Raw genomic sequence first — 12041 nt, forward strand, 5'->3', positions numbered from 1 at the left:
ATCACTCGGTGGATGAATCACTCAGTGAACTACACTCTCCTGAATCATTTTCGTCTGAGGGATACACTTTCATGGCGCCCGTTGTTCCCCGTTGTTTAAACAGGTTTTTTCCAGATAAACAAACTTAAAACGTTAGGCTGGCAGTAATGAGAAGAGAGTGAGACTCACCAGCAGGCACCAAGCAGGAGCGACGGTGGTCAGCCCGGGGAGGTTCAGCCTCAGGTGCCTGAGGATCCCCTTGATGGGGACTTTAACACCTCCAGAAGGAAATGAAACTGACATCTTCAAATGCAGATCAACAATAGATCAACTTCATACTCCTTCAGGATTTATGAGCTCCTCATCCTGTATCCAAGGTTGAGCCCATCCACCCTCGTTTGTGAACGAGTCCCCAAGTCACTTGAACTCATTTTCAAACAGCTGCCCCTGCAATAGAGGCTTTAAACATGTCCAACTGTGACTCTCACTCCTGACTCTCCTGCTCTCCAAGTGGCCTCTGTGTGACGGATGCTGTTCTGTAGTACCAGGGCCTGAGGGGAAGTGGAGCAACTACAGACACACAGCGACTGACTCCACTGCAACACTACACTTCCTGTTACATCACCCAAAGAATGATGGGAAGTGTAGTGCTAAAAACGTCTCATTCAGCCCAAATTTAAGACAAACAGCAGAAGTGAAGAAGAAAGACAAAATGCATGAAAATGAACATTTTGATGTTTTACAATATGAGTTGATTTTTGACAGAAGTGTCAGAATGTCTCATCAACATGTTTCTTATATCCCTGGAACACTGACACTCACCTCCATCCATTCATATACACAGATTTACTGTGGAAATGACTCTGAAGGATTTCTGACAGCTTTTAGCCTTCCCAGGATCAATTACACACCAATAACATCAACATTAATATCAAAGTGATCAGGAAAAAATCTTTAGATGATGTGAGAGTCTGGAACCTGATTTTATTGGATAAACATGCTTATTATATCATATATATTAAGGGAAATTTTAAAGAATTTCCCTTCGAATCTTCTGATTCTGATTATTATATTATTTGTTACAAAACCTGAATGAAAACAGATTTAAAAGGATTTCAAGTTATTTCAAAGTGTGTGTGTGTGTTTCTCTAACAGGAGGAGACTCTCCCTCCTACACTGAACACAGAGACACTGAGGAACCCAACCAGAGCCAAAATCCAGCATAAAGAGGTTCAGTGAATGTGGTGTTGAAGGTGTGGAGGTGGATCAGTGTGTCAGAGGAGACTCTGTAGAAGGACAGAGTGCCAGCAGGACAGTCCACATACACTGCAACTCTGTGAGAGACAGAAGAGGAGGAGGAGGAGGAGGAGGAGGAGGAGTGGAGGACTGTTCTTCTCTTATTGTGCCTGACAGAGAAACCACCATCAGAGCAGCTCAGACTCCAGGACTGATTATTCCATCCAAACACACAGTCAGCAGTGTCTCCTTTCCTTCTGATTCCTCTGTAAGTCACTGATATAAAAACTCCTCCACTCCACTCGACCTCCCAGTAGCAGCGACCAGTCAGTCCAGTTCTACACAGCAGCTGCCAGTAGTCAAACCTCTCTGGATGATCAGGATGAGGCTGCTTCTCTCTCACTGCTGTCACCTTCCTGTTGTTGTCAGACAGTTTGAGGTTTGTGTTTACTGTGTTTGTGTCCACTGTGAGTTCACAGGCATCTGATGGAGAGAACAAGACACAATACAGCAGCAGTTTATCATCTAACACACCTGATGGCTTCATTTGTTGCTTCATTAACAGACTGACTGTTCATTAGATCAAAACTTCACACTGACTCATCTTGTTGGATCTTCTATCAAACTGAGAGCTGAATGCAGATACACAAGCTTTAGACTGAAACTACTTTAACATGTGCTGCCTTGTTTTCATCAATCAAAGTCAACACACACTTACACTTCCTCAGACCAGGTTTCAGCCTCTGCTGTCCACCATGTTCCACCCTGGAGGAAGAAACAAAGTCAGAATGAACCTTCAGAAGCTTCCTCATCAATGATCTTCATCAACCTTCACTCAGATCCACCATGAAGACAAAACAGCTGCATTTAGAAAACACATTTCATACACAGACTCAGTTCAACTTGACATCAAACATTCAGAAGAAAACAACAAGAGAAGAAGAAACCAGCTGACATCCACTTTTCTGACTGTGACTCACATGTGATGAAGCTCCCAAACTGTGTGTCACGTCCTGGTTCTGGTTTTTGATTTTGGAGTCCACGTGCCATGTTTCATGTTTGTCTCTCGTGTGTTTTCATGTTTTATGTTCAAGGTTTCTCTCACATCCTGGTTCTCTGTCTTTTGGTTTTTGAGTCCTTGTGTCATGTTCCATGTCTGTCTTGTGTTTCCATGTTTTATGTTCAAGGTTTTTGTCATGTCCTGTTAAGTCAGTCTTAAGAAAGCCTTTAACTCACTCTTAGATTCAATAGGTTTCCTTCAGATAGTAAATGAACCAACACACTGTCATAATCACACACTCGATCAGGTTCTCACCGACGGCCTAGAAACTAAGAACCTGTTAGTTGTCCCTCAAAACCCTCTCCTTTCAGACCATTCACTTGTAATTTTTGAACTAACTCTAACAGACTTTATAGCACACAACAAAAAGGTCTACTACACCAGATGCCTCTCTGAAGATAGTGTAGACAGATTTAGGGATGCAATCTCATCACAGCTCCCCTCAGCACCATGTACCAGTACAACAGAGCGTACTGATTTAAACGTTACTCCTGGAGAAATTGATTCTTTTGTTAATAACACTGCAGCCACGTTGCATACAGTTTTAGATATGGTTGCCCCACTGAGAAAGAAGGTTACAAATCATAGGAGGCGAGCTCCTTGGTATAATTCAAATATACGAACACTGAAGCAAACATCAAGACGAGTGGAGAGGAAGTGGTACTCCTCCAAATCAGTTGAATCCCAGAGGGCCTGGAAAGACAGTCTATTGGCCCGTCGTGAAGCCAGAACAGCTTATTATTCATCATTAATAGAGCAAAACAAGAACAACCCACGTTTTCTCTTTAACAGTGTAGCCAGGCTGACGAAGAGTCACAGCTCTGTTGAGCCTTGTATTCCTGCAGCTCTTAGTAGTGAAGACTTCATGAGTTTCTTCACCAATAAAATCAATAACATTAGAGAAAAAATCAATAAAGATCTCCCCACAATAGAAGAAGAAGAAGAATCAACTTTATTGGCAGTATATATATTTTTACATACACACACTGAATTTGACTTCTGCATTTGACCCATCCTTAGTTGAACACACACATGCAACACCCGGCAAATTACATGCAGTGAAACACACACAGGAGCAGTGGGCAGCATCAGGCGCCCGGGGAGCATACTGGGGGGTTAAGTGCCTTGCTCAAGGGCACATCAGCCGGCTAATGGAGGGGGGGAGTATTTTTCGCATTAATCACTCCACCACACCCAAATTTTTCCTGCCCGTCCGGTGGGGGAATCGAACCGGTGACCCTCCGATCACAAGCCGCTTCTCCAACCTCTAGGCCACGGCTGCCAGAAACTTCTTTTAATCCTACTCCATCTCTGGACAGGTTCCTGCCCATAGACCTCCCTGAGCTGACCTCCAGCATTAACAAATCTAACCCAACCACATGTCTCTTAGACCCCATCCCAACTAAGCTCCTCAAGGACGTCTTCCCCTTGATTGGTGTTTCCTTCTTAGATCAGATCAACTTGTCTTTAACAACAGGTTATGTACCACAGGCGTTTAAAGCCGCTGCTATCAGACCTTTGCTTAAAAAACCTTCACTTGACCCAGACATCTTAGCAAACTATAGGCCGATATCCAACCTCCCGTTTTTATCTAAAACACTTGAAAGAGTGGTTGCTAATCAGTTAACTGATCACCTATACAGGAACAGTCTGTTTGAAGTGTTTCAGTCTGGTTTCAGAGCCCATCACAGCACAGAAACAGCACTGGTTAAAGTCACAAATGACCTCCTCATGGCATCAGACCGCGGGCTTGTCTCCATACTCGTTTTACTGGATCTCAGTGCTGCTTCTGACACTGTAGATCACAACATTTTATTACACAGATTAGAACATGAGACTAGGATCACAGGGACTGCGCTACGCTGGTTCAAATCATATTTAACAGATGGATATCACTTTGTTCACATTAATAATGTTTCCTCTTCATATTTAAGGGTTAGCCTCGGTGTTCCACAAGGTTCAGTGCTTGGGCCGATCCTGTTCACCTTATACATGCTCCCTCTAGGAAATATTATTCAGAAACATGGCATAAACTTTCATTGTTATGCTGATGACACTCAGCTGTACTTATCCTTAAAGCCTGAAGAAACAGAGCTGTTAGCCAGACTCCAGGCATGTCTTAAGGACATAAAGGACTGGATGGCCTCCAATTTCTTATTATTAAACTCAGACAAAACTGAGGTCATTGTTCTCGGCCCCAAACACCTTAGAAATAGAATAGCTGACAATATTCTCTCTCTGGATGTCATTACGTTGGCCCCCAGTACGACTGTGAGGAACCTCGGCGTTATCTTCGATCAGGACGTGTCATTTATCCATCACATTAAAAAGACCTCTAAGACCGCCTTCTTTCACCTCCGTAATATTGCTAAGATTAGGAGTGTCCTCTCTCAGAGTGATGCTGAAAAACTTGTCCATGCTTTTGTTACTTCTAGGCTGGACTACTGCAACTCACTATTGTCAGGATGTCCAAATTACTCCATTAATAGCCTGCAGCTGATCCAGAATGCAGCAGCTCCAGTTTTAACTGGAATCAGTAAAAGGGATCATATATCCCCCATCTTAGCTTCTCTTCACTGGCTTCCGGGAAAATTCAGAATAGACTTTAAAATTCTCCTACTTACATATAAGGCCCTAAATGGACCAGCCCCATCATACCTGCAGGATCTAATAGTCCCACATATTCCCAATAGAACACTCACATCACAGAGTGCAGGTTTACTTGCAGTTCCCAGAATTCATAAAAGTAGAACGGGATGACGAGCCTTTAGCTATCAGGCAGCCCTGCTGTGGAACCAGTTGCCAATCTGGGTTCGACAGGCAGACACCACCTCCACTTTTAAGACTAAACTTAAAACCTTTCTGTTTAGTAAAGCGTATAGTTAGCCTCAAACAAAGTGTGTAGGGCTGGTAGGCATAGTTTCACTCACCTCATGATATATAGCCACAGGTAGAACAGGTCTGACTAACTGTTAATCTTTAATCTCTATCATAGCTAAGCTGCTATAGGCCTATGCTGCCGGGGGACACAAACATGATCCACCAAGCAGTTCCCCCTCCTCCTTTTCCTCTTCTTCCTCCCCTCGTCAGATTAACATGCAATTCATTATTTTATGTCACTAACTGTGTGTCCAGTTCTCCTCATAGTTTTGTGTCTCTCCCTCCCTTTCTCTCTCTCCCTCCCTTTCTCTCTGTATCTCTCCATCCAGATCTTCATGTTGAACTGCATCCCTCTGACCAACCCAATGTCTACTGTTGACATCTGCCTGTCATTCTTCTGTACACTGACTATCAGTGGGATGGGTCTCCCTTGTGGGTCGGGTCCTGCTCGGGGTTTCCTCCTGTTGGGGGTGGGGGGCTCCTTGCTACTGTCTGCTTGCTCGGGGGTTTGGGCTCTAGGTCTCTGTGGAGCGTCTGGAGGCGATCTTGATTGTATAGGGTGCTATATAAATGAATTGAACTGAACTGAATTGAATTGAATTGATAGGATAGTGGTTTTCAATAGAACATGAAAAATACATGAATGATACAGCATTTCATTATAATTTCATTATTAAAATGTCAGTCTTGTGAAATGTTAAAATCATATTGAGGTGGTATGGAAAGTGAAACTGAACAGATGAATGTCAACACACACTTCATGTCATGAAAATTTAAAATTTTTATGAGTTGAGATTTTGTTTTACTTGTCTTTTTAGTAATGTTGTTCTCATGTTGTTCACTGCTTTCCTGCCTGTACAACATCCATTGCACGTCTGCCCGTCCTGGGTGAGGGATCCCTCCTCTGTTGCTCACCCTGAGGTTTCTTCCATTTTTTCCTGTTAAAGGTTTTTCTGGGAGTTTTTCCTTAGTCGTGAGGGTCGAAGGGCAGAGGATGTTGCTGATGTTATGTTAAGCCCTTTGAGACAAACTGCTTGTAAAAATGGGCTGTACAATTAAAGTTGACTTGACTTGACTTGACTTGAGTGTGTGGTGGTCAGTAAATGATGGACAGCAGATCCTGGTGTGATATTAGTTAGGAGGTCAGTCTCAGTGGGGACAGGGACTCTCAGCACATCAGTTACTGTCTTCACTGTTATCAGCAGTGCTGCTGGTCCACACTGTGAACCAACAGTCCTCAGCTTGTCACTGTGACAGACAAACTGTGTGTGAGCTCTTGTTGTCTGTTCATACCTGAGAGTGTCCAGTCTCCAGTGTGGATCCTCCAGTCCAGCAGACAGCAGCTCCACTCCTGAGTCTCCTGGATGATTGTAGCTCAGGTCCAGCTCTCTCAGATGGGAGGGGTTGGATCTCAGAGCTGAGGCCAGAGAAGTACAGCCTTCCTGTGTGATCATACAGCCTGACAACCTGGAGACACACACACACACACACACAAAGACACAAACAGATTGGTGGCTCTCATCAGTGACATCAGCATGTATATGTCCAACAAAACTGACATGGACATCTGTTAAACAGAAGCTGAATCCTGACCTTAGAGTCTCCAGCTGACAGTTTGGACTCTTCAGTCCAGCAGACAGCAGCTTCACTCCTGAATCCTGCAGGTCGTTGTTACTCAGGTCCAGCTCTCTCAGACTAGAGGACTGGGAGCTGAGAACTGAGGACAGAGCTTCACAGCTTCTCTCTGACAGATTACAGCCACTCAGCCTAAACAAAACATACAGGACATATAAGAAAACATTTCTGTCTGATTTAGATCTATATTTATCTGAAAAAAACGACAATTAAATTACTGGAGAACAGTGATGACAAAATCAGAAAACAATAATGGTTCATCCTGCACAAATTAATTAATCCTGACCTGAGAGTCTCCAGCTGACAGTTTGGACTCTTCAGTCCAGCAGACAACAGCTTCACTCCTGAATCCTGCAGGTGGTTGTTACTCAGGTCCAGCTCTCTCAGACTAGAGGACTGGGAGCTGAGAACTGAGGACAGAGCTTCACAGCTTCTCTCTGACAGATTACAGCCACTCAACCTAAACAAAACATACAGGACATATAAGAAAACATTTCTGTCTGATTTAGATCTATATTTATCTGAAAAAAACGATTATTAAATTGCTGGAGAACAGTGATGACAAAATCAGAAAACAATAATGGTTCATCCTGCACAAATTAATTAATCCTGACCTGAGAGTCTCCAGCTGACAGTTTGGACTCTTCAGTCCAGCAGACAGCAGCTTCACTCCTGAATCCTGCAGGTGGTTGTTACTCAGGTCCAGCTCTCTCAGACTAGAGGACTGGGAGCTGAGAACTGAGGACAGAGCTTCACAGCTTCTCTCTGACAGATTACAGCCACTCAGCCTAAACAAAACATACAGGACATATAAGAAAACATTTCATTGTATATTTGATATGACTCACACTGGAAGTTATTTGAGTAATAAAATGACAACAAAAATATAAAAGTATATAACAGTTATGGGTCACCCTTCACAAGTTAATTCATCTCACTCCTGTGGAGGGTCAGCGAAAGTGAAGAAACAGTTTATGTCACGTTGAAGTTTCAGTTAGTTAGTTTTCACTTTTATTTTCTAGTTTGTCTCCTCTTGTGTCTTGTTTAGCTTGTCATTTCCTGTCTTTGTCTGTTTTCCCTCCTTTTTTGACAGTTTGCTCCTCCCTGATTAGTTTCACCTGTGTCTCGTTACATCACCTATATACACCTGTGCTGTCCTTGTGTTTGTTGTGGATTTGCTGTGTTTCTCTGAGTTCCCTGGCAAACCCTACGTTCTCTGTTTTCCGGTGGTCTCAGTGTTGCTTATGGTTTCTGGATCTTCTTTGTTTGGACCATTTTTACCAGGACTCACAGTCGCCTTTTGTTTGTCTGCTTCTGTTTCATTAAAGTTCATTAAAGTTCCTTTGGTTCACCTCAACTCTGGTGTCAGGGTCTGCACTTTGGGTCCTGATCTTTGATGTGATTCTAACAGTTTGCAGGTTTCTCAACTGATCAACCTATCAACTACATTTTTCGACTCTTATTTGACCAAAACACATATTATTTGAGAACAACCCGTCACATGTGATCCAGTCAGAATCTGCAGTTCTGTGTTCACTTACAGAGCTTTGTTGGAGGCTTTGACCACTGGCAGCAGCCTCAGAAGAGCCTCCTCTGAAGCAGAGTATTTCTTCAGGTCAAACACGTCCAGATCTTCTTCTGATGACAGTAAGATGAAGACCAGAGCTGACCACTGAGCAGGAGACAGTTTATCTGTGGAGAGACTTCCTGACCTCAGGGACTGTTGGATCTCCTCCACCAGAGAACCATCATTCAGTTCATTCAGACAGTGGAACAGATTGATGCTCCTCTCTGGAGACAGATTCTCACTGATCCTCTTCTTGATGTACCTGACTGTTTCCTGATTGGTCTGTGAGATACTTCCTGTGTGTTTCATCAGACCTCGTAGGAGAGTCTGATTGGTCTGAAGTGAAAGACCCAGGAGGAAGCGGAGGAACAAGTCCAGGTGTCCATTTGGACTCTGCAAAGCCTCATCCACAGCACTCTGGTACAGATCAGTTAGTTTTGAGTCATTTCTCAACAGTTTAAACCACTTGGATGTTGATGATTCTTCAGCCAGCAGGTTGACACCAGATTTGTTGAATGTCTGGTGGACATGAAGAGCAGCCAGAAACTCCTGAACGCTCAGATGGATGAAGCAGAACACCTTGTCCTGGTACAGTCCTCTCTCCTCTTTAAAGATCTGGGTGAACACTCCTGAGTACACTGAGGCTGCTCTGATATCGATGCCACAGTCTGTCAGGTCTGATTCATAGAAGATCAGGTTTCCTTTCTGCAGCTGCTCAAAAGCCAGTTTTCCCAGAGACTCAATCATCTTCCTGCTGTCTGGACTCCACTGTGGATCTGTCCCATCTCCTCCATCATACTTGATGTTCTTCACTTTGGACTGAACCACCAGGAAGTGGATGTACATCTCAGTCAGGGTCTTGGGCAGCTCTCCTCCCTCTCTGGTCTTCAACACATCCTCCAGAACTGTAGCAGTGATCCAGCAGAAGACTGGGATGTGGCACATGATGTGGAGGCTTCGTGATGTCTTGATGTGGGAGATGATTCTGCTGGCCTGCTCCTCATCTCTGGATCTCTTCCTGAAGTACTCCTCCTTCTGTGGGTCAGTGAACCCTCTGACCTCTGTCACCATGTCAACACACTCAGGAGGGATCTGATTGGCTGCTGCAGGTCGTGTGGTTATCCAGAGGCGAGCAGAGGGAAGCAGATTCCCCCTGATGAGGTTTGTCAGCAGCACATCCACTGAGGTGGACTCTGTGACATCAGTCAGGATCTCATTGTTGTGGAAGTCCAGAGGAAGTCGACACTCATCCAGACCGTCAAAGATGAACACAACCTGGAACTCTTCAAACCTGCAGATTCCTGCTTCTTTGGTTTCAGTGAAGAAGTCATGAACAAGTTCCACCAAGCTGAACTTTTTCTCTCTCAGCACATTCAGCTCTCTGAAAGTGAATGGAAATGTGAAGTGGACGTCCTGGTTGGCTTTGTCTTCAGCCCAGTCCAGAGTGAACTTCTGTGTTAAGACTGTTTTCCCAATGCCAGCCACTCCCTTTGTCATCACTGTTCTGATTGGTCCATCTCTTCCAGGTGAGGCTTTAAAGATGTCTTCTTGTCTGATTGTTGTTTCTGGTCTTGTGGTTTTCCTGGATGCTGTTTCAATCTGTCTGACCTCATGTTCTTCATTGACCTCTGCAGTCCCTCCCTCTGTGATGTAGAGCTCTGTGTAGATCTGATTCAGGAGGGTCGGGTTTCCTGCTTTAGCAATCCCCTCAAACACACACTCATACTTCTTCTTCAGCTCAGATTTGAGCTGATGTCGACAAACTGGAGCAACAGTTCCTGAATGAAAACACAACAAATCAGTGAGTGGATGTTGGTGTTAATGTGAGAAAAGTGGAGTGTGGAAAATCCTCTTACTGCTGTGCAGACGGTCAGCCAGCTCCTCCTGCTTCATTCTCCTCAGGAAGTGCAGTGTGATCTTCAGAAATGCGTCTCTGCTGCTGCTCCTCTGCTCTTCATCCTCACCATCCAACACCTCCTCATCCTCACTCTGCCTCTCTAAGCTTTCTGGGTAATCTGGACTCAGAAGCTTCTGGAACTTCTTCAGCTCGTTCTTCACAAAAGTGACAACGTTCTCCTCAAGATGCTGGAAAAGAATAAAACAAAGATAAAAATTGTGTTGATTTGATTTGGAGCTGAGCTAAAAGTTGTTGTTGGACATTTACACACCATGAATATGGAGTCCAGGTCTGCTGGATTCTGCTGGACAGACTGACCACCGAGAACATCTGACTGTTGCTGCTGAACTCTGTGGAGAAAACAGGACGTATGATGATTACACACATTTTAGCACTTGTTGCTTTTCAAGGATCAGCTGATCCAGTTTTCTGGCTCCAATGAGGCCACCTTCAGGTTGATCTAAGAAGCAGCTCACTGTCACCTGCTGACAAAGTGTTTGGTTGGTCAAACCACGAGTTTCATCCAAATTTCCTGGAAAACTGATGTGTTTCTGTGGACTAAATCTCCTGCTTACAGAAAAGTGAAAAAGCTACAGGAAACAAAATGAGTTTGAAAAAGCTTTGCTGGAATCAGCAGACTGAGACCACCGAGCAGCTGCCTTACAGTAACTTTGTAATGACAAATCTGGAGCCAGTGGAGTCTGAAAGCTGAGACCAACTGGTAGATCTTTTTGTGGACTGACTTGATAGAAGGAGAAGCTGCAGAACATCAAACTCATCTGCTTTAAACTCTTACCTTCCTTCAGCAGAGTCGTGTCCACCTCTGAAGTTAAGAGGATGAATCATGGACCAGTCACTCTTCATGGACACACAGCTGGGTACAGGAGAGTCTGCTGTCTGCTGGTCCACACTGATAGAAACACACAGACAAACTAATGCGCCTCTCAAACCTTCACTTTGATGGTCAAGCTGGAGACAAAACATTCAAAGCTCTGCCGACTCCTGGAGATGTGAGCATCTCAGTGAAGGTCAGAGAGAGGAAGAGGAGGGAACAGGAGCTCTCCAGGGAGACATGACAAAGGCAGGAGGACAGCAGGACAGGAGGGGACGCTCCTCTGTCTCATGAGGATTTGCAAGCCTTCATGCAGGACTGAGGGGACAGTTAATGTGCTCGTCAGCAAACAGCATTTTGACTTCAGTGTGAATGTGATGACGACACACTGGAAGCCTCCCTTTGCTTTCTGATGTGGACTCTAACTGACCCTGATGTCATGTACCTCAAATGAACAGCCTGAAGGAGTCAACAGTCCAGATGTGCTATTGGCTGATTTCAATTGTTCAGCCCAGCTCTGTAGTGAGAGTGAACAACAAACTGCTCTGAATCTTTGACACTGAAAAAAGCTGCTGGAAAATAAAATCCAACCTCGTCTATTTTGTTCACTTGATGAGTTGATTAGAAGGAACAATCAAAGTGAAGGGACAGCATGTGGGGGGGCAGAACAAATCCATGATGGTCTCTACCTGCTCTCATGCAGCTCCTGAGTAAATATGAAGAAATATGAAGTCAATGAAGAAGAATCTGAAGCAGCCAGGATCACAGGAAGTTATGGGAAAGTTCCTGCTAACTGGGACTGTGTTGACTTACTGAGTCTCTGGAGGAAGTCGTCTTTTAAACTGTATTGGTGGACCCATGGACCTGTCACTCTTCATGGACACACAGCTGGGTTCAGGTTCAGGACAGTCTGGTCTCTGCTGCTGCTCGGGGCTTCAACACAACACACACAGAG

The 12041-nt window shown here is 44.4% G+C and overlaps 2 protein-coding genes across 2 annotated transcripts in view; both read right to left on the reverse strand.

Moving 5' to 3' along the window:
- Positions 1 to 12041, reverse strand: part of LOC124059709 (protein NLRC3-like) — an 87482-nt gene that overhangs the window by 36734 nt on the left and 38707 nt on the right. The window lies entirely within an intron of this gene.
- The window catches only part of LOC124059707 (protein NLRC3-like), a 29025-nt gene continuing 17927 nt past the window's right edge, over positions 944 to 12041 (reverse strand). Inside the window, exons 3-13 of the mRNA XM_046389960.1 lie at positions 11900 to 12019; positions 11051 to 11164; positions 10526 to 10604; positions 10214 to 10442; positions 8332 to 10135; positions 7405 to 7578; positions 7077 to 7250; positions 6749 to 6922; positions 6449 to 6622; positions 1934 to 1980; positions 944 to 1698 (exon numbers count right to left, since the gene is read on the reverse strand). Of these exons, the coding sequence (XP_046245916.1) occupies positions 1151 to 1698; positions 1934 to 1980; positions 6449 to 6622; positions 6749 to 6922; positions 7077 to 7250; positions 7405 to 7578; positions 8332 to 10135; positions 10214 to 10442; positions 10526 to 10604; positions 11051 to 11164; positions 11900 to 12019 (3637 nt within the window). The 3' untranslated portion in view covers positions 944 to 1150. The remainder of the gene's footprint in view (positions 1699 to 1933; positions 1981 to 6448; positions 6623 to 6748; positions 6923 to 7076; positions 7251 to 7404; positions 7579 to 8331; positions 10136 to 10213; positions 10443 to 10525; positions 10605 to 11050; positions 11165 to 11899; positions 12020 to 12041) is intronic.

Source organism: Scatophagus argus, chromosome 5 (genome assembly GCF_020382885.2).
Source record: "Scatophagus argus isolate fScaArg1 chromosome 5, fScaArg1.pri, whole genome shotgun sequence".
Lineage (NCBI taxonomy): Eukaryota > Metazoa > Chordata > Actinopteri > Scatophagidae > Scatophagus > Scatophagus argus.